Source organism: Tachysurus fulvidraco, chromosome 17, assembly GCF_022655615.1.
Source record: "Tachysurus fulvidraco isolate hzauxx_2018 chromosome 17, HZAU_PFXX_2.0, whole genome shotgun sequence".
NCBI classification, from domain to species: Eukaryota; Metazoa; Chordata; class Actinopteri; order Siluriformes; family Bagridae; genus Tachysurus; species Tachysurus fulvidraco.
This window is the reverse complement of record NC_062534.1, coordinates 9,803,045-9,826,891: the sequence shown is the minus strand read 5'-3', so window position 1 is coordinate 9,826,891 and position 23,847 is coordinate 9,803,045. Positions and strand designations below refer to the sequence as shown.

Sequence of the window (23,847 nt, the reverse complement as noted above, 5' to 3'; positions counted from 1 at the left end):
AGAGCTGTTTTAGTGGCACAAGAGGATCATAAACTGCCTGACATTAGAGAGGCTATGTCAAAAATGAAGTCGCCGAGTAGTCACAATGAAGCCTTCGACAGCCTAGATAAAAAAAAAGTGTTTCTCACTTAATGGTTAGCATTTCCTAAATAAACTTTTCATATTTATTATAACAGCACATACTACTGTTATCTTTCAAGTAGAACTAATAAACCTTGGTGTGTTTACCGAATTAAGCCAGATTTACACTGTTAAGCTTGTTTTTGACGATGGAGACAGACATCACACACAAAATTCTGGGTCTCAAGACTCAGTCACATGACATAAAGTGGATGTAGTAATTAATGGTGCTTGCAAAGCAACGTTCTTGTTATTGTGCCGGTCAAAACTTCGGCACGTAACTTGTCCTGCAGCTTTTGTACTAGACCCATGAATGAGGTGTCAAATTGACCGGCTCATTGAGGAGAGGTGTGCTATGACTTTTATAAGCGATGGGAATTCCAGAATTCCCGGTATGGAAGCTCAAATTGGGTCCCCCCCCCTCCCCCATAGACTTCCATTATAAATTAGAACGGTACATTTCCTAAAGAAAATGTGAATGTGCTTGCACGTGACGTCAGTTCCCTTCATCGGGCTGAGTGTTTTGATATATGACATGTCCATGTTGTGCTAAATTTTTGATTTCGCTTATTTTGGGGGCGGGGCTACATGTGACGTCAGTTCCCCTCATCGTGCTGAGTGTTTTATGTTGTGTAACTGAGATATGGCTTCTTTATATTGCAATATGGTTCGTAAGGTGCACTACATGGTTGCTAGGGTATGGCTGCACAGTTACTATGGTTATATTTGCAGACTAGTTTCTCACCTGCAACAAAAGAGCACACCTGAAAATCCATTTATCTTTTCCTGAAACAAGCGCCATGAAGATCTTGAACTAAAGCATCAATCAGTGATTTTACTGGGAAAAAATATAATCACGTTACAATAAGGATCATTAGTTCAAATGTAATGTATTAACTAACATTTACTAACCATGAGCAATAAATTATTGTATTTAGTAATCTTTGTTAAAATAAAGTTTATTCTTTGTTCATGTTAGTTCACAGTATATTAACTACTGGGAAAAAATATAATCACATTACAATAAGGATCATTAGTTCAAATCACAGTTTCTCACCTGCAACAAAAGAGCACACCTGAAAATCCATTTATCTTTTCCTGAAACAAGCGCCATGAAGATCTTGAACTAAAGCATCAATCAGTGATTTTACTGGGAAAAAATATAATCACGTTACAATAAGGATCATTAGTTCAAATGTAATGTATTAACTAACATTTACTAACCATGAGCAATAAATTATTGTATTTAGTAATCTTTGTTAAAATAAAGTTTATTCTTTGTTCATGTTAGTTCACAGTATATTAAGTAATGTTAACACGGTGTTAATAATGTATTAGTAAATGTTGAAATTAACATGAACAAAATGAATAAATGCTGTAGAAGTGCAGTTCATTATTAGTTCATGTTAAGTAATGTGGTAACTAATGTCAACTAATGAACCTTTTATTATAAAGTTTTAGAAAAAAAAAAAAACAACTGTTTAAGGGTGGATTCGAACCCCGAATGTCTGCATGCTAAACGGATTCGCTATCCACTAAGCCATCCAGGAAGACGAGGAAGCCTTTGCGGTTTTATGTATTAATTCACTAATGTGAAGAATGGCGAGTCTAACAATACCCAAGCTTTATTATATTAAAGTCATTCTTATCATTCTTTGTGATATACATGTGATATACGTACAAAGAAAAAAAATGCGCTTAATTTTAATTAATAGGTGGCTCTTAAAAGAGCCGTTGCTGTTCTTAAAAGGACATTAGTTTAAAGTGAAATAAAAAAATTATAAAAACTACACTGATAGTTGAAAACAACAAAAAGTTATACAAATGGCAGAAACAACAACATATGTGACCGCCGTGCTGTCCAAGGCACGCGACCACTAGGTTTAAGCATTAAATACACGATTAAATGTTATAGTGTTTGAAAGCTTAGACTCTCTGGATTTTATTAAGCCCACACACAAAGCATAATATGATTTATAGCCATCATACTAATTTAATCCAATTTGATAGTCACCGGAAATAGGCAGCGCTTACCTTTCTTCACTGGGGTAATATTTTCCAAAACAAATGCTTGTAAAAAATCCCCAAGAGTCTAAGGAACTGGAATATGTAAGCCTTTTAATCCAAAACGCTTTAATCCAAAACGCGTTTCTGACCGAAAAATGTACTTCCGTCCTAGTTCTGTACTTCCAACGTTGTGTGATCTGACAGATTCACTGGTGTCTGCTGACCTCTTTTGGATGTTAGCACATCTACAGAGAGATTCCCCATTCAAGTTTATGGGGAAAAAACACCCCTTTGAACTTCCATACTGGGAATTCTGGAATTCTGTTTGCTTACAAAATAGATAGCACACCTCTCCTCAATGAGCCGGTTGATTTGACACCTCATTTATGGGTCTAGGACAAAAGCTGCGGGTCAAGTTACGCGCCGAAAAAGTGTCCGGAAGGAGAAGAAGAAGAAGAAGAAGAATAAGTATGCAAGAGAATAAGAATGTGCTTTGCAAGCACATTAATGATCAGTAGAGATCTCCTGAAACTCAAAGAGATCTACTCATCCAGATGCAGGATGAGACCCTAGTCTACAACAGTGGAAACTTCTAAACCAACTAATGCTCTGTTCTATAGACCCACTGCATTTCTACATTTCCAGTACAATTTCAGCACTTTAATTTGTTTGTCACAAGATAATCCAAATAAAACATGAACTCTATAACAGACTGCAATAACTTGTTCTCCATGAGAGACTATATGAAGCGAGTCTAACACAGGTCTAATAAAAGAATTTTAAAGTTCTAACTTTTTGATTTCTCTTATTTTGGGGGCAGTGCTACATGTGATGTCAGTTCCCCTCATAGAGCTGAGTGATACATGACATGTCCATGTTGTGCTAACTTTTTGATTTCGCTTATTTTGGGGGCGGGGCTACAAGTAACGTCATGTGAATACCCGGTGGGGTGCCAATACTTTTGGACAAAAGTTGCTACTGAAATAACACTTTGCTCGGAGTAAGGTCCTAAAGGAGCTGGTCGAGTGTGGTGAAAATCGCTCGAAAACTTGCCGAGTTATAAACCTCCAAAATTAATGTGCTTGCAAAGCACATTCTTATTCTCTTGCATACTTATTATTAATGTGCTTGCAAAGCACATTCTTATTCTCTTGCATACTTAATAATAATAATAATAATAATAATAACAATAATAATAATATTCTGATTATTATAATTAATGTGCTTGCTAAAGCACATTCTTATTCTCTTGCATACTTATTATTATTATTATTATTATTATTATTATTATTATTATTATTATTATTCTTTCGGACACTTTTTCGGCACGTAACTTGTCCCGCAGCTTTTGTCCTAGACCCATAAATGAGGGGTCAAATCGACCGGCTCATTGAGGAGAGGTGTGCTATCCATTTTGTAAGGGATCAGAATTCCAGAATTCCCAGTATGGAAGTTCAAAGGGGTGTTTTTTCCCCATAGACTTGAATGGGGAATCTCTCTGTAGATGTGCTAACATCCAAAAGAGGGCAGCAGACACCAGTGAATCTGTGTAAAGGTCTTTATTAAAGCTTGTTGCTATATTTCACAGTGAGCTTCAGTTTCTAATATATATATATATATATTTTGTGGGATTGCCCCCTATTTTCATGATTTTCATTTGATGGCTCAGTGTAGTTTTTTTAAGCCTCCTAGGACAAGTGAGAGCCGAAACAAAGGACGGAAGTGCTGTGTGTTTCGGTCAGAAACGCATTTTGGATTAAAGCGTTTTGGATTAAAAGGCTTACATATTCCAGTTCCTTAGACTCTTGGGGATTTTTTACAAGCATTTGTTTTGGAACATATTACCCCAGTGAAGAAAGGTAAGCGCCGCCTATTTCCGGTGACTATCAACTTGGATTAAATTAGTATGATGGCTATAAATAATATTATGCTTTGTTTGTGGGCTTAATAAAATCCAGAGAGCTTTCAAACAATATAACATTTAACCGTGTATTTAATGCTTAAAACTAGTTGGTGGCATGCCTTGGACCGCACGGCGGTCACATATGTTGTTGTTTCTCGGCGGTCACATATGTTGTTGTTTCTGCCATTTGTATAACTTTTTGTTGTTTTCAACTATCAGTGTAGTTTTTATAATTTTTTATTTCACTTTAAACTAATGTCCTTTTAAGAACAGCAACGGCTCCTTTAAGAGCCACCCATTAATTAAATTTAAGCGCATTTTTTCTTTGTCTCCTCACATTACATAATTATTTTTTGACATGATATGACACGTATATCACAAAGAATGATAAGAATGACTGTAATATAATAAAGCTTGGGTATTGTTAGACGCGCCATTCTTCACATTAGTGAATTAATACATAAAACCGCAAAGGCTTTCTCGTGTTCCTAGATGGCGTAGTGGATAGCGAATTCGTTTAGCATGCAGAGATTCGGGATTCGAATCCACCCTTGGACAGTTTTTTTTTTCTAAAACTTTATAATAAAGGTTCATTAGTTGACATTAGTTACCACATTACTTAACATGAGCTAATAATGAACTGCACTTTAGTTCAAGATCTTCATGGCGCTTGTTTCAGGAAAAGATAAATGGATTTGTAGGTGTGCTCTTTTGTTGCAGGTGAGAAACTAGTCTGCAAATATAACCATAGTAACTGTGCAGCCATACCCTAGCAACCATGTAGTGCACCTTACGAACCATATTGCAATATAAAGAAGCCATATCTCAGTTACACAACATAAAACACTCAGCACGATGAGGGGAACTGACGTCACGTGCAAGCACATTCACATTTTCTTTAGGAAATGTACCGTTCTAGTTTATTAATGTAGTTTAAGGAACAGGCTTGAGCCTCATTGTTCAAATGAAGGGGAATCATAATTCTACAGCACCAAAGAGATTCTGTCCACTTCTGTGCTTTGTGATGGCCAGGTGTCTACATACTTTTAGCTGTGATATTGTAAATGTCCTTTTATATGAATTAGTAATTGTCTTTTTCAGTTGTACCATGGCCTCAGTTCAGGGCTTAGTAAATGCAAAGCTGTGATCACAGAAGAAACCAGGAGGCTCAGCTCACCACCAACATGTGTAATAAAATTATTAACATTTTAACATCTAGTAATTCACCCACTCATTTATTTATTGCAGCTGCATCAATATATTACATCAGCATATAGATAGGCTGAGTAAATCTGTATCAATACTGAATCACGCTTATGGGATTTTTGAGGCATGTCTGAGTATGGAGAATAAAGTTGCTGTAAAAGAAAGCAAAACAGCAACTTTGATTTCAGTTTCTTTATGATTATAAGCCTCATTAAATGTAACATTAAATGTACAAATAATATAACAAAATGCTTGGCATGGAGAGATGACTGTGAGAAGTCATCTGAGTCAGATTTTGAGTCAGATTTTTTTTCTGTAGTTTGAGCATGCGGCATATTCATTCAGTGATCATGATAAATGGAATGATTCATCCTCTTGAGGCATCCGGTCAAGCACATTAGGCTGACATGCAGTGTTGGATTGGTGATAGCTTAACACAAGTATATAGGAAAATGTGTGATATATTCTCCTTCCAAATGTATAATATGCTAAATAATATATAAAATGGTCTATAATACTAAGGTATTGATTGAATGGTTAGAGTATGGTTTAGGTCAACTTGAGTTTTTTTCTTCTTCAAAAATATCCAAGTTCAGTAATCACTAATTTCATTTGGATTGGTGGATTATTGTATTACCTTTTGAGAAAAAATAATAAAAATAAATTATAATTGCTGTGTATGTTACTAAATATACTAGACCTTTTTTATGTACAAGACGTGTCTCTTGGACAAAAAAATGCTAGGGGATGTTGGTTTGTGTGTATACCAGCATGGAGATGATGATAGCTCTTTCTATATTTTGTAATTGGGGCAAAACAGGATGAGTACTTAATGTCTTTGTATAGTATATTTTTAAGAACTGACACACTTCATAAAAATAAGCAAAAATAACCTTATCAAATAAACAGCCCAAAATAATCACATTTTAGACAAACAATAGGAGTAACTATTCATCTTTTGCGTAATAGCATATTTTGTTAAAAATTTTAACATTTGTAAGAATTTTTAAAAGAAATTCATAAAATTATATAATTTTATTATTTAACCTCTTACCTGTCACCCCCCCCCCCTTTCATGATTTCCGCCTAGATGACATACCCACCTAAAAAGTGGTACAGCTCCCAAATACTTTGACACACAGAGGTGAGCTTGGTAAGAAGAGAAAGAGGAGAGTCTCTAGTTTCTGACACAAGTATCAGGGTGATTCTAAGCCTTACTGACACAGAGTTATAGAGGCTAGAATGGAGGATTTTTATTTATTTTGTTTACCTGATAAACTGATTACATACATTGCTGTATTTAATGACTTTTGGTAAACAACAACTGAGGGTCATAGCCACATGTCTTGGCTTTCACCAAAAAAAAAATGAAGTCATAAGACTCAAAAATGGATTTTATATGAATATTTTTCTACGGACATGTTCGTCCGTTCAGGTTTTTCTTGTTTATTTTTTTACTGTATAACTTTGTATAAAAAGACTGCATGCTTAGTTCAAAAGTCCTATAACAAAGAGAACCCCTCTGCCTAGAATTCTGTTTTGAAAATATGCCTGTAAACTGACACCCTGAGGCGTGAGAGTGTGAAAAGTTCCAAAATTGCGCAATAAAGTTGAAAAAAATTAATATGTGCATTCTCATTGCACAGCCCGAACTCACCAGATGTATCATGTTACATCTCGTTGGAATCGTCTCCTTATTGGCTAAAGAGCTATGATGCTCGCGAAACATCAAATCGCTACTGGAGGGAGCAATTGTCAGTCGAAGGGAGGGTCACCCACATAGCATGGAGAGACCTCATTGGCTTCTTAGCTGCCTATCTCGGCAGCACGGGCACTGGTTGGCTCATGAGAGGGCTTGTTTGATTCGTCAGATCCTCGACTACAAACCTGATGTGTTTTGAAAGTTTTGTACCCGTCTAATGAGAAGTAGGAGTCGAACAAACGGTGGAAGTGAACCAGTGAATTCAGTTTCCGGTCAGACACATAATTCTTGTGAGGCGAGCAAAGCGTTTTGGATTAAAAGGATTACATATTCCAGTTCCTTGGACTCTTGGGGATTTTTACAAGCATTTGTTTTGGAAAATACATTAACATTAGTGACAATGTGAAGAAAGGGAAATTTAAAGACCAGCGTTAAAGGTGAATGAGCAAAACAAACTAGCGCCACCTAGTTCAAGTGGCTATCAAATGGTTAAATTACTATAAATCATATTATGCTTTGTGTGTGCACTTAATAAAATCCTGAGAGTCTAAGCTTTCAAACAGTATATAATTTAACCGTGTATTTAGAGGATTTAATGCTTAAAAGTTACAATGAAGTTACAATGAAGTTGATGCAGTCTCGCCTCCTAGCGGTGGTGGCTCGTTCTCGCGACGACGACCTGATAAGTGGTTAATTATTTAATTTTTTTTTTTTTAAATAAAATGTTAATGTTAATAAAATGTTAATTTCTCTTCCCCTGAGTTAGAATGGCATTGCTCAGATTAGGTGAAACAAATGCAGTTATGTTTACGTTAATACATTAAAATGTGTTGGCCATACCTGTGATCGCTAGCATTAGCAATTACTTGTTTTTAATCCTTATTTATTTATTTTTGATTGGTTTACAATAGTTAACTAGATTTGTAAAGTTCGTTACGACAAACTTTGATGTTGGATTTGACGGTGCAAGTATTCGCAAAGGCGGTGCATTTTGGAGGCGATTGGACAGAAAGATTGTGAAAGCTACTGGACTGCTAGGGTGCCAATACTTTTGGAGGTGAGCGGACATGAGCATGTGACGTGATCCGAATACCCGTGAGGTAGTTCCCCTCATCGTGCTGAGTGTTTTGATATGTCACATGTCCATGTTGTGCAAATTTTAAATTTTCATTTGACGTGACCAGAATACCCGTGGGGCAGTTCCCCTCATTGTGCTGAGTGTTTTGATATGTCACATGTCCATGTTGTGCAAATTTTTGATTTCACTTGTTTTGGGGGCGGGGCTACACGTGTCGTCACGTGACGTGACCAGAAAACCCATGGGGCAGTTCCCCGTTTATAATGGAAGTCTATGGGAAAAAAGGCCACTTTGAGCTTCCGTACCGAGAATGGCGGAATTCCGATCGCTTAGAAAAATAGAAGCAACAAACTTCAGACCAGGGTCTACGACATATCCGAATTTGGTGCATGTGGCTCGAACGCCCTAGGCCGCATTTTTTTAAATAAATTTTTGTCTAAGAAGAATAATAATAACTAGATTTGTAAAGTTCGTCGTGACAAACTTTGATGTTGGCTTTGACAGTGCAAGTATTCGCAAAGGCCAGTGCATTTTGGAGGCGAGTGGACAGAAATATTGTGAAAGCTACTGGACCACTAGGGTGCCAATACTTTTGGAGGTGAGCGGACATGAGCATGTGACGTGACCATAATACCCGTGGGGCAGTACCCCTCAATGTGCTGAGTGTTTTGATATGTCACATGTCCATGTTGTTTTTTGGGGCGGGGCTACACGTGATGTCACGTGACGTGACCAGAATATGTCACATATCCCTGTTGTGCAAATTTTTAATTTTCACGTGACCTCACATGACATCACGTGACATCACGTGACGTGACCATAATACCCGTGGGGCAGTTCCCCTCAATGTGCTGAGTGTTTTGATATGTCACATGTCCATGTTGTGCAAATTTTTCATTTTCACGTGTCGTCACGTGTCGTCACGTGACGTGGCCAGAATACCCGTGGGGCAGTTCCCCTCGTTGTGCTGAGTGTTTTGATATGTCACATGTCCATGTTGTGCAAATTTTTGATATCACTTCTTTTGGGGGCGGGGCTACACGTGACGTGACGTGACCAGAATACCCGTGGGGCAGTTCCCCTCATTGTGCTGAGTGTTCTGATATGTCACATGTCCATGTTGTGCAAATGTTTGATTTCACTTCTTTTGGGGGCGGGGCTACATGTGACGTGACCAGAATACCCGTGGGGCAGTTCCCCCCATTGTGCTTAGTGTTTTGATATGTCACATGTCCATGTTGTGCAAATTTTTTATTTCACTTGTTCTGGGGGCGGGGCTACACGTGACGTGACCAGAATATCTGTGGGGCAGTTCCCCTCATTGTGCTGAGTGTTTTGATATGTCACATGTCCCTATTGTGCAAATTTTTGATTTTGCTTGTTTTTGGGGCGGGGCTACACATGACGTCACGTGACGTAACGAGAATACCCGTGGGACAGTTCCCCTCATTGTGCCGATTGTTTTGATATGTCACATGTCCATGTTGTGCAAATTTTTAATTTTCACGTGATGTCACGTGACCTCATGTGACGTGACGTGACCAGAATACCCTTGGGGCAGTTCCCCTCATTGTGATGAGTGTTTTGATATGTCACATGTCCATGTTGTGCAAATTTTTAATTTCGCTTGTTTCTGGGGCGTGGCTACATGTGACGTCACGTGACATGACCAGGATACCCGTGGGGCAGTTCCCCTCATTGTGCTGAGTGTTTTGATATGTCACATGTCCATGTTGTGCAAATTTTTAATTTAACGTGATGTCACGTGACCTCACATGACGTCACGGGACGTGACGTGACCAGAATACCCGTGGGGCAGTTCCCCTCAATGTGCTGAGTGTTTTGATATGTCCATGTTGTGCAAATTTTTGATTTCGCTTGTTTTGGTGGCGGGGCTACACGTGACGTCACGTGACGTGACCAGAATACCCGTAGGGCAGTTTCCCTCATAGTGCTGAGTGTTTTGATATGTCACATGTCCATGTTGTGCAAATTTTTAATTTAACGTGATGTCACGTGACCTCACATGACCTCACGTGACATCACGTGATGTAACCAGAATACCCGGGGGGCAGTTCCCCTCATTGTGCTGAGTGTTTTGATATGTCACATGTCCATGTTGTGCAAATTTTTAATTTTCACGTGACGTCACGTGACGTGGCCAGAATGCTCGTGGGGCAGTTCTCCTCATTGTGCTGTGTTTTGATATGTCACATGTCCACGTTGTGCAAATTTTTGTTTTCACTTGTTTTGGGGGCTGGGCTACACGTGATGTCACGTGGTGTCGAGTGACGTCACCAGAATATCCGGTGGGGTGCCAATACTTTTGGCAAAAAGTGGCTACTGAGGGTTTGGACATTTCATGTCAATACTGCAGTCATTATGGGATTCTACTTATTATACTGCATAGAACAGTACATGCAATTCTTAATGTTGGATGTTGTGTGAGAGCTTAGTGGACTTTTCGGAGATCCCTATTTAAGTCTATGGGATGTTTGACTGTTGACTACGGGAAAACCGAAAATTCCGTCGGAACTCTTCGAATTCTGATTTCCTTTATAAGCTTATTATTATTATTATTATTATTATTCTTAGACAAAAATTTATTTAAAAAAATGCGGCCCAGGGCGTTCGAGCCACATGCACCAAATTCGGATATGTCGTAGACCCTGGTCTGAAGTTTGTTGCTTCTATTTTTCTAAGCGAACGGAATTCCGGCATTCCCGGTAAGGAAGCTCAAAGTGGCCTTTTTTCCCTTAGACTTCCATTATAAACTTTTGAGGTTTGTAACTCGGCAAGTTTTCGAGCGATTTACAAGGAACTCGGAGAGGTTCTTTAGGACCTTACTCCGGACGAAGTTTTTATTTCAGAGTTCCGACGGAATTTTCGGTTTTCCCGTAGTCGACGATCGAACATCCCATAGACTTGAATAGGGAATTCCGAAAAGTCCTCTAAGCTCTCACACACACAATACATCCAACATTAAGAATTGCATGTACTGTTCTATGCAGTATAATAAGTAGAATCCTATAATGACTGCAGTATTGACATGAAATGTCCAAACCCTCAGTAGCCACTTCTACAAAGCCAACATAATAATAATAATAAGCTTATAACAGAAATCAGAATGTTGGCTTCTACAAAGCCAACATAATTAACAAAAATGGTCAGGAATTGGGACTGTAAATAAACATAATGAGGTATTAGCTGTAACTAATCTCAATATGTAACTTAAATCTATTAATGTACAGTATTTTTCGCACTATAAGGTGCACCTAAGAGCCTTAAATTTTCTCAAAAATCGTCCGTGCGCTTAATAATCCGGTGCGCCTTATGTGTGCACCAAGTTCCAAAAATCTGTAAAAATGTTGTGCGACTTTGGTAAGCACTCCGCTTGATTGAATGTCGGACCATTTCCCGCTGACACAGGGATGTAATACATACACTATGTATGCTGTCAGTGATAAACCAATCAGAGAACATTACGTAATACGTACAATACGTACGCTTACCTCCACCACGCCTCCGACAGGTATACTACGGCTATGTTGCAAAACAACATTTGTTTCTTCTTAACCATTATGCGCTCCACTCTCCAGTCCAGTAGGTGGCGGCAAATGCACCTTAAGTTGGTTTGCCATCCGCCAATAAAAATCAGATGCTTACGAGGCACAATTCAAACTACAGGCTATCAGTTATGTGGTTGTGAATGGGAATAGAGCAGCTGCGAAAGAATTCAACATCAATGAATCTATGGTTCGGAAGTGGAGGACGCAAGAAAATGTACTGCGCCAACTTAAGAAAACACAGTAGATAAGGACTTTGATGGAGTTGTGGGAGAAGATTGGTTAAAAAATAATGTGTGTGTATTGTTAAATAGTAGAATAAAGTTCAACTTAACTCAATGTTTTGCTTCTGTTACCTTTTTTGTAGACCGTATGTTTTAGCATGCGCCTTATAATACGGTGCGCCTTATGTATGGGTTAAGTACAGAAATAGACCCCGTATTTGAGACTGCACCTTATAATCCGGTGCGCCTTATGGTGTGGAAAATACTGTAAGTTAACTGGGTGCTATTTAATTGTAGTGAGTAATGGTCATTATATTTCAGTGTCCCTGTTGTTTGAAGCATATAGGCTGAATTTTAGCATACAGACTACCACTGGCCATATTTTATTATTAACACTGTAATTTATTTTATGTTTGACATTTAAAATAGTTGTTGCATGAGTGCTATTTCTGCAGGCTTATCCTAACTTAAACGGCACATATTTGTAACCTGCTCCTTGTTTTTTTTCCCCACACCCCCAATAGCCTCAAAGCACACACATTAGTACCAATATGTCATCTCAGATAGCTGGAGGTTCTATCTCTTCATGTTTTTAAACACTGAAAATACCTGGCAAGTTCAGGGTTATGTAGTATTTTACAATGATATACTGATAAAAGTTGAAGTTGGAATAACACCACATTTTTCATGCTTAATTCATAAGAAAAAGAGCATTTATCTTTCGGGTTTATTGGACAGTATAACAGCTATGAAGTCTTGAGTGTCTATTCTTTGAAACATTTACATAATAAGCCACTTTAAACTCACAGATTTAAACAAAGCCATGGGTGCCGTAAAATAAGTCACTGAAAAGCTGTGAGCAAATAATCATTTGAATAAGAATATTTTAGAAAGTTCATATCACTGATATGGTGTAATTCCTAGCTATGATCTTGGTTTCTGTGTTAAAGCATATTTTACATTAGCAGGCTATGCATACTGAAGATCAGTTTTTTTCACAAATCCATACATTTTGTGTTACCATATGTTTGGTAAGTCATCTTGTTTACATCAGAAGTAATCTTCAAAAATCTTAGAGACAGATTAATTCAGTATAACAGAATTACAGTTTGTCAAGAATTTGTATACACCAAGTTTACTTTTTCTTTACACAGTCTGGAAGATTGATTGAATAATTTTATACGCTTTTAAATAGTTATTTGTCACAGGGTTTCGTTGGGAGCTCTGTTGCTGTATTTAGACCCAGTTCTTTTTTGCCCCTGATACCATGGGAAAATCCAAGCAACTTTACCCCAAAAATTGTGGATGTCTTCAAGTCTAGTTTCTCCTTAGGAGCAAATTTAACTTGTCGCTTTGAGCTTCTGTACAAACAATTGTATACAAATATAAAAATCTTATTGGTACACAGAAAGTATCAAAATATGGACATCTGCCATTCTGGAGGAGCATTCATTTGGATTATGTGGGTGGAGTGCACTACAGGCATCATGAGGAAGGATGACAATGACAATTTATTTATATAGCACAAATAATTTTAACTTCAGTCGTCCAATGTGCATTCCATTAGGTCATTAGGATGGTATCTAGAAATACTGAAGCACCTCAGGACATTAGCCAGAGACTTGGTTACATCTGGGTTTTATAGCAGGAAAGTGGTCTTAAGCATAGTTCAAAATTTATTGCAAAATATCATTAATACCACAGAATGAAAGTATTGGAGTGGCTATTACAAAGTCCTGATTCTGTCATAAAATGCTTGGACCGAATCCTGTCTGAGCTAACCAGGGGAAATGGTCAAAGGATTCTGCCAAACTGTTGTCAGAAGCTTGTGGAAAGCTACCTCTATAAAAGGCAATGCTACTAAATATATAGCATTGTAGAATTTGTAGCCAGTGTAGAATGTCTGTTGTAAATAAATGAGGTAATAAATCTCTCTTTAATTTGAATGTCTTTAGCCTTTTATGCAAAGATTTGGCTTCAACTATAGGGATGTCTGTTTTGGTTATTTAGAAAACAAGTTCTGAGCCTGAATTCTTATAGAGTTTTCTTAGTAGGAAAGATCATGTAATAATGCTTGGTCTGAATTTGCAGTTTAGTAAAATAATTAAGTAAAAGTTTGTGCCAGCTGAAGTTGTGCTTTTGCTTTTTCTAGATCAATGGGCATCAGGTTGCAGATGAGCCGATGGAAGAGGGAGAATCCTGCACACACTGTGTGAGTAATGCTGTTTAAATGATGTTAAAATGATGTTAAATGATGCAGTGAGTAGTGTAGCTTCTCATATGTCCTGTGTTCAAAAGATATTACTTTATATCCTAGAAGAGTCAAAATAGTTTGGGCTGCATAAAACAAACAAAACAACTAAGGAAATTGTGGAAATCGGGTTCTCTTACTACTGTTATGCTAATAAAACTAAGTTTATATTCTCCTTCCCTCCATCAAACACCACAGACATATCATTATGGATGGTAGCTCAATAACTGAAACTCAATCCCAGAAAAACCAAACTTTTTGGCCATTTTTAGCCACACAGGCCACTCAGGTGCTTGTCATATCAAGACCGTGTTGCTGAGGGTCACTGCAGGCAGGTCGTCCTCAGAGCTTAATTCAACCTCTGCAAATGATCCTAAGTACAGTTTTCAGCCTTCCAAAGTTCTCCCAAATGACCCCATTGCTGTGTTTATTGGCTTCTGGTAGCTACAGTTGTGCTCAAAATAATTCATACCCCTTGAACAAATCAATACATTTTAAATCTTGACCAAACAGTGTTTTTAGTCTGGAGTCTGAGTCCCGAACACTAATTGGAAGGCTGTTCCATAACTGTGGGGCTCTTTAAGAAAAAGCTCTGCCCGTGCTGTAGCCTTTTGTACTTGAGGTGCTACCAAATAGCCTGCACCTTTTGATTGATGTAGGCATGACGGATCATAAAAAAACAAAAGATTACTCTGCTACTGTGGTGCATGACCATTAAGTGCTTTATAGGTTAGTAAAAGTATTTTCTAATCAATATGATATTTGTCAGCCAATGCAATGAGGATAAGAGTGGTGGTATGTTCATATCTTCTGGTTCTAGTTGCTGCTGCGTTCTGGACTAACTGGAGCTTGTTTATGCTCCTACTGGAACATCCAGACAGTAAAGCATTACAGTAATCCAATGTAGATGTAACAAATTCACTAGTGTTTATGAACATCGTGTTTCCTAGCAATAATTCTGATATGAAAGAAGGCTATGTGAGCTTCAAATGAGAGACCGGTATCAATAATCACACCAAGGTCTTTTACTGTTGTACATGGTGTAATAGAAAGACCAACCATGGTTACTCTGCAATTTGAAAGTTAACTTCTGGCTGCCTGTGGTCCTAATAAATGCATATCTGTCTTGTCAGAGCTAAGCAGGAGGAAGTTAGTAATCATCCACTACCTGATGTCCTTCACACAATCTTCAATCTTATTAAGCTGGTGACTCGCATCTGATTAAGCTAAAACATATAGCTGTGTTTCATCAGCATAACAGTGGAAGCTAATTTACGAATAATTGCACCAAGGGATGAAGCAATTTAACATTACCTTAGTTTGTTTAGAGTAGTCACCATTTAGATCTACAATCTGATAGCGATCCATCAAATAAGACCTGAGCCAGGAGAGGCTTGTCCCTTTAACACCAACAACATGTTCTAGCCTGTCGAGTAAAATAGCATGATCAATGGTATCAAAAGCTGCACTAAGATCAAGCAACACCAGCAAAGAGATACAGCCCTGATCAGAGACCATCATCATTTTACCTCCTCCCCTGCCTGTTAGGCGTGGCTAATGTATATAACTATAACGGGGTGGACAAGCTTCATTTAATGAGGAAAACTTGTTTGGTTTGACCCATGTTACTGATCAACACAGAGATCCTCGAATGCGGGGGACAAACACTGCCCGCCCCAATTTGATAGCTTAACACAAACAAAAAAATTTATAGTTTTGAAGAGAAATCTGCTTTGTCATTGAACCTGAGAAGAACTTTGAAAATAACCATAATGACGCAGTCTCCATGCTACAATAATAATAATAAAAGCAAATTTTTTCACTTTGGGGACATATCTTTATAAGTGCAATTAGACTGTATTATTTGTGTCCCCCTTCAAAAAATTGCTCATGACAAATTTTATGTTTATTGTCTCCCATACTGTTAAATTAAATTTACACCCATGCACTCCTCTACAATATTACTCCTAGGATTCAACCATTTTTTTTCTGCACTGGCTGCTTAGATGCTTGTGCAGTCTCTTCTCATTTTGAGACCGGACTACTGCAACTCACTGTTGGCTACCTATGACTGCAATTCATCATCTGTAAATGACTGTAAAATAGCTATACCACTTGTTTTCAACAAGTTCTCACATACCAGGCCACTGCTGTGCTCCCTTTAATGGCTTCTGGTAGCTGCACTTAAGATTTAAAACCGAGATGTTTGCCTACAAAGCCATAAATGGAGAAGCACCATCTTACCTCAAAGCTTTTGCTACTCCTCGCACTGTACCACACTCCTGCCTGCTCGACTAGTCCCACCATCTCATAGGGTAAAAGGTAGGCATACAGCAAGACTCTTTTCTGTTCTGGTACTGAGGTGGTGGATTGTCCAAAGGGCTCAGTCACTGGCCATCTTCAAATGACGAGTGAAAACCTACCTCTTTCTGAAACACTTAAAGTCACTTCATGTGTTTTCTCTGATCCAATAGCTATCTGATTTGTTAAAACTGTTCCATTTACATTAGGCCACATAAATGCGTCTTGGCGAATCGGATATCAATCTGATCTTTCTACTCTCACCCAAAATGCAAATATATTTTACCTCATTTCCGGGGTAATTGAAATGGAACACGCTTTGGTGTATGCGGTTGCTACAAAAAACAGCATTTACTGTTTGCTGCATTTTGACCCAACGAGACATGTAACTCCCTCCAAGCACACACAGACACAAGCGGTTCTCCAAAAACTGATTTATTTGAAGACTGGTCTCCAAATCCACCATGAAAACTAAACAATATTAACAACAAAATAAAGTAATCACATTAACTTGAAAAAAAGTGAAATCAAATGCTAAGTGACATCTTACAAACATATAATACAGAAAATAAAGCAAATACCTCGTTGGCTGCATGCTATGAGAGAGTCTTTAATTCTTCCTTATGACCATTCAAGTCCTTTTTGACTGGAACAAACTTTATCGGAGCATACAAAATGTCCGTCCTTGCCACTAGCCCTTAATGACTAGAAGTCTCGCGTCAATTAAGCGTTTGAGCACACTCTTGAAACGAGGTGTCAAAATAGAAGTCCCACAACATACAATAAATTAAATAATACATAAACGTCTAAACAAACAGCTTATATTCACAATGAAATTCTTATCAAAAGGTAAACAAATAAAATTACATTATAGCAGCAGTTACACTCCCACCAAATCACACAAACCTTAATGTGAGATTTCTGTAAACACAATGCTTGATAACGTTTAACACTTACAGTTGGTGTGCTTTTCAAACCAACATTGTAATCCTTAATCTGTCTCAATCAAGGTAACAACCTTTTGCACAGGCCTTTCAAGAAAAACTGTTGTAGTTGTGGCTTTCCCCTTTGTGTCAAAAGTAATCTCACTGTCTAACAGCTTTATTTTCCTTACCCTACCATCTGACCCTAGGTAAACTTCTGTAATTTTGGCCAGCTTCCATTTGTTACGTGGTTCCAGACTATCTTGCAAAAGGACAATATCATTGACTTTCAGGTTTCTTCGGTTCTTATGCCACTTTTGTCTTGGTTGTAAGTTCATAAGATATTCTCTCTTCCATCGAGTCCAGAAATCATTTGCTAAATACTGTACTCTGCGCCACCTCTTACGAAGATAAAGATCTTCTCTTATAAATTGTCCAGGTGGGGGTAAGATAATTGTAGACTTCATTGTAAGAATGTGGTTGGGAGTTAAAGGTTCCAGTGAAGATGGGTTATTCAAATGTTCAGCAGTGAGTGGTCTATTATTAATGATGGCCATAACTTCATACAGGAACGTCCTTAAGGAAGTACTGTCAAGTCTTTGTATTGACTGGTCAAGAACAGCAGTAAGGACTTCTTATGGTTCTTATTTGTCTCTCCCAAGACACCCCCCATATGACTTGCTGCAGCAGGATTCATAAGAAATTCACATCCTAGAGACTTAACTCTTTCTTGCTCCATTCCTTTCATGAGTTCTGCAAATTTCCTCCTTGCTCCAACAAAATTTCTGCCTTGATCACATCTCAGTTGACGAACATTTCCTCTGATTGCAATGAATGCTCTTAAAGCATTGATAAATGAGTCTGTTGTCATGTCATCGATCATCGCGATGTGTATAGCCCTTGACCAGAGACAGGTAAATAAAAGACCATATCTTTTGAGATCTTTTCTCCCTTCTTTGATATATATTGGACAAAAGCAATCAATACCGGTGTACGTAAATGGAGGCGTTATTTCCATTCGATCTTGAGGCAAATCACTCATTTTTTGTTCTTCTGTAGGCCGTCTATACTTTCTGCACTTGACACATTTGAAGATGTATGACGAGATTTCTTTGGTGGTAAAGAAATCCTTTTACCAGAATTAAAGCCTCTGACTTGTAGGTCCTTTACTCTTTCAGAGTTTACCACAGTGGTTCTTGAAGTCATGGTAGAGAGCTTGAGCTTAACTTGTTCTTTACTTGCTCCCAATGCTTTAGCTACTTCACTCAAAATGAAAGTTGTATCACTCTGAGAGTCTAAGAGGGCATAAACAAGGACTTCTTGTGCAGGTTGTTATAGATGAAATCCATACAGGAATTATTACAGCTGTTTGTGTGTTAACTTCATTAAGTATTACTCTGTTTGAAGTAACATTTGTAGTTGTTTCTTTACGTTGTGCTGATTGCAGTCTTTCTTCATGTCTTTCTTGTCCTGTACTTGACTTTTCTTGACTTAACTTCTGGGTTTCTTTGATTCTGTCCTCATGCAAACATGTCGGATGCATTTTATGGCACATATCACAAATACTCCTCCTGCTGCAGTTCTTTGAGAAGTGACCAGACTTAAGACAACCAAAGCACAGCTTCTTAGCTTGAACAAATTTGATTCGGTCTGGAATTGATTTTTCCATGAGTTTCCTGCATTTGTGCAAAGCATGCCCAGTCTTTAGGCAGAAAATGCATGTTATGACGGACCTCTCAATTTGTGGCCAGTGGTTTTTGCTCCAAAGCTTTGGCGTTTTGGCTTTGCAGCTTCACCTAGTTTAAGTGCCTGTAATGATGTGACAGGGTTACAAGCAATTTTTACCTCCCTTGTCAGAAATTTAACAAACTGGCTGAAGGAGGGAAACTGATTGCTCTCCTCTTCGACTTCAATAACCTTCCGGTTCCATCTCACCGCAAGCCAATCTGGTAACTTTGAAAGAATCTTTCGATTTTCATTAGTCATTCAAGATTTCCAATGCTTTGATATGAACCATGGCAGCCTCACAACTCCGCAGAAAGTCTCTAGATCCCATCTTAGGCCACTCCTGGAGCTTGTCTCTGTATGATTTTGCAATTGTAAATGGGTTTCTGTATCTCTGTTCTAAAATCTCCCATGCAGCAGCATAGGCAGATTCAGTTCCAAGTAGGAAATATCCTTCAAGTGCTTTCTTCGCTTGTCCACTTACATACCTACGGAGGTAGTATATCTTTTCCTTATCTTGGATGTTCTTTTGGTCGATCAATGTTTCAAAGGAGAGTTTACAGTCATTGTACTTCAGTGCATCCCCACTAAATACTGAAGGTTCAGGAACAGGAATTCTGTTTACATTTAAAGCACCTACCAGCACCTTTACAAGTTCTGCTGTACTTTCATTTGAAGAAGCGATTACAGCTTGTGGCACAGGAGATATTTCTGAGAAGTTCTTATGATCTTTATCTATGACTTTCTCGTCATTGTACACCTTCAGTTTTGCTTGTGCTGCATTTAAACCTTTCATTGCTTCCAAATGTTGTATCTCTCTCAATTTTTCTTCAAGAGCCTTTTGTAGAGCTACATGTTCTTCTTCCAACTGAGCATTAATTTTAGCTTCCTCTTCCTCTCTTTTTATTCTTCTTCTCACCTCTTCTGCTTCTTGATATAAAAGACGCTTTGCAGCTGCTGCCTCTTGATCAGCTAATTCACTTTTAACTTGTCCTTCCAGCAGCTGTATTTCCAGTTTTTCTTTATTTTGTTTTTGTAACACTTCAAGAACAGCTTCACTTGCAGCAGCTTCAGCAGCCGCTTCTTGTCGTTTTACAGAAGACCTACTTGAATGTTCTTAAGCGCCATTCAAGATAGAGGAGAATGAACCTGATTTACAAGTACTTGAATTGAAGAGGGAGCCTGCTTCAGGCCAATCTTGCTCTGCTTCTTCTGGAATTTTTCCCTCCAGTCGACTTAAGGCTCTGGATACAACAAAGTTAGAAATCTCTACACACATCCACTCTTCGACGTATGTCTTGATCTGGAGTTTAGATTTTGCGTAGGTCATCATAAACACGCAGGACATCTAAGGAAAGAACTCTGACATCACCAAAGACATCATTCAGTAAATCATCTGATAAAGCCTCTGCTGATTGTGATAATGTCTGCTTAGAAGATTTAACATGCGTTTTCCATTTGTCATAGATATAGATAACCTCTGTTGAAGTGACCACCATAAAACCTTTCCTTAATATTTACAAAGTACTTTAAATCAAAATGAAATGTGTCAATCAACAGAAAACTTCAGTTAAATTCAGAACATTCACAACACACACAGTAATTTCTTTGATTAACAGCAAAAACCTTTAGGAAAACCGACAAGTTCTTTATGACTTAATCCGTCACTTCTTATAACTGTATGTTGCTTCTTATATCTTTATATGTGTGTGTAATGCTCATCTGTTAATCCTTCGGTTATCTTTCACGTGCTGCAACCAGCCTGCTGCTCCTAGAAACTTGCTGTATCATCCACTCGTGTTGTTCAGCAGTCGAGTTTTCACTGTAACTCCCTCCAAGCACACACAGACACAAGCGGTTCTCCAAAAACTGATTTATTTGAAGACTGGTCTCCAAATCCACCATGAAAACTAAACAATATTAACAACAAAATAAAGTAATCACATTAAATTGACAAAAAGTGAAATCAAATGCTAAGTGACATCTTACAAACATATAATACAGAAAATAAAGTAAATACCTCGTTGGCTGCATGCTATGAGAGAGTCTTTAATTCTTCCTTATGACCATTCAAGTTCTTTAAGCCATTATTGTTTATTGGGCTACAGACAGTATCAGTAATTGCCTCTATTTGGGTCGAGGATTGGATTGTGTCTTCTCAACCAGCCTGTCTGATCCCCCAGCTCAATGCAGTTGAAATTCTTTTGGGTTTACCACTTCAAGTCAAGAAGAGTCAAGTCAAGAAGCTTTTATTGTCATTTTTTGCAGGTTGGTTGTTGCACGATTTCTGTGCTATATTAACATCTGCCGGTCATGTACATAAACACAACTGTCTCTTGTGTCCATGTACCATTTATTGTCAGGCTAAGAATGTAAATAGCACCACATTGGGTCCGGAGTGGCTGCTGCTTGCTACTGCCGTGCTACCACCTTGGAAATATGAATTTTGAAATTGTTTCCCATAACTTTCTGGCCTTTTAAGAAATTTAAAATCACTGTCTTACTGCGTTTGCCTCGGCAGCAATGGCACACTGCAAGAGCTCTTGCTTGTGCAGCTCAACAATCTTGCTATGTTCAAAGACAGAAAGCCTTTTTGCCTTTGCCGTCAGGAGCTCATGACATTATGACTGTCTGAAGGCTTTCAATAACATGAAAGCCATATTTTTGTGCAGATTTTACTTTTTAAGGCTACGGTCTTAATCTTTTCTATACAGTATGCTCAGCAGCTATATAGAACATCAGGGATAGCTTAGCAATGGCTTTATTGATAAATTCTGTGCTGATGTCCTACAAAATAAAATCTGAGCTCTAACAAACAAGAGGTTTTCACAGCACTAATGGTAGGTGAGTTAAAGGTCTAACAAGGTTTTTTCCTACAGGATGACGGGTCCTATAAGGAGATCCCCATCACTCATCACGTAAGGGAGGGCTGTGAAAAGGCTGACCCTTCCCAATTTGAGCTGCTTAAAGTACTGGGCCAGGGATCATTTGGAAAGGTGAGTACCCTTTTACATAGTGTGCAATATGTTCTCAGATTATATTTGCATATTATCTTTAAAATCTGACAATTTCATCAGTTGAAAAATTGGAATGTGACCATTTGAACTGAATTGTCTATATTTTCATCACTAGCACAAGCTCAAAATCATGATTGACATCTTCAGGGATTATACTGACAATTAGTTACACACACATGCAAAAATAAAAATTATGCGCTATATTGTGACTGAACAAAGCATTACTTCAGATTCATCCTGCAGACACGAGTTGCACCCTGGTTGCTGTGGTCAATGCCAACTGAATCAATTCACCTACTTGTTCTTGGTTTAAGGTGTTTTTGGTGAGAAAGATAATGGGTCCAGATGCTGGTCAGCTGTATGCAATGAAAGTCCTAAAAAAGGCATCACTGAAAGGTGAGTTTGTCAGTTGGGCAAATGCCTTTTAGAACAAATCAAATGCAAATAAAACATGATCTCATTGGCAGTGAGGGACAGGGTTCGCACAAAGATGGAGCGAGATATACTGGTGGAAGTGAACCATCCCTTCATTGTGAAGTTGCACTATGGTAAGACAGACATAATTTTTGTCACTTACTCTTCCTACATTCCTACAACTAGCTCTCACCCTCTTGGCATCAACATCAGCTTTTGAGTGCATTCTCATACTGATCAGTTTCGGTTCACCATATACCACTAGTAACTTATGGAATAACGGTGGCTTTTTGTAAGTCTATCATGTTTTATTTTTCCCTTTCACTCGCAGCCTTTCAGACAGAAGGGAAGCTCTATTTAATTTTGGATTTTCTCAGGGGTGGAGATGTATTTACTCGCTTATCCAAAGAGGTATGTGTCCTGTTTTCCTCTGCACTAACATTTTAATGTCTTTTACCCAGTTGTCCTCACTGTATTGAAGCTATCAATCCGCTTCTTAAATGAAGGTTGTGTTTATCTGTGGAGCCATGTCCCAACCAGCATTCAGGGAAACACAGTTGTAGAAGTTGTAGAATTTCTCCTGCTTTCTAAAGGGTAATCTCTTGCTGACAGGTGGCACTAACAAAAAATTGCAGTAAGAAGTAAAATGATTAGAGGATAAAAAATAAATCCCCTCAAAATAATAAATAAAAAATTTCAAACGGAATGTGCCTCTTTTCTTTTTTTTTTTATTTGTGCTGTACTACAAAAATAAAGTCTTCCTTTTAAGCAGCACAAATTAGTTTATCACTTATTGTAATAAAATACGGTGAATGCCATGATTACTAGCCTGGCAGCAGATGAATGCATTCAAAAACTTCAAGCTACTCAAGTGTTGTGCTGTTGAAATAAATGGCTGCCCACTGCTCCGGGTGTGTGTTCACTGCTGTGTGTGTGTACTTTGGATGGGTCAAATGGAGAGAACGAATTCTGAGTCTAAGGGTGGGTCACCATACTTAGCCGAATGTCACGTCACTTTCACTTTCAGTCTTTTGCACTCTGTAATAGGTTTTCTTTGAGGAACTTTGTGCATTCATTTATCTTTCAAATCTGGCCAGTCTACTCACCTATGTTGCTAAGAAACCTCCCTGTAGCATGATGCTGCCACAACCATGCTTCATCAATTTTTATTGAATTTATTTTTTTAATGTAAATTGGTTTAACCAGAGAATCATTTTCCATATGTTATAGTTGAATTTTGTATAGCAGGGCTTTTCACAACAAAAAGAATGTAACTGGTTCCAGTCAAAACTCCAGGGGTATTTATTAAAAAAACTCAAGATGTTTGATCATGATTAAATGAAAGAAACAGCTTTTTTCATATATGTTCTCTAAATAGTTTGCATTGAGATGGCATCCAACTGTATGTTT

General features: G+C 38.1%; 1 protein-coding gene across 1 annotated transcript in view; it reads left to right on the top strand.

The window, feature by feature from the left end:
* rps6kal (ribosomal protein S6 kinase a, like) overlaps positions 1-23,847 on the top strand; it is a 42,808-nt gene that overhangs the window by 1,843 nt on the left and 17,118 nt on the right. Inside the window, exons 2-6 of the mRNA XM_027135509.2 lie at positions 13,959-14,018; positions 21,886-22,002; positions 22,338-22,419; positions 22,491-22,571; positions 22,769-22,848. Of these exons, the coding sequence (XP_026991310.1) occupies positions 13,959-14,018; positions 21,886-22,002; positions 22,338-22,419; positions 22,491-22,571; positions 22,769-22,848 (420 nt within the window). The remainder of the gene's footprint in view (positions 1-13,958; positions 14,019-21,885; positions 22,003-22,337; positions 22,420-22,490; positions 22,572-22,768; positions 22,849-23,847) is intronic.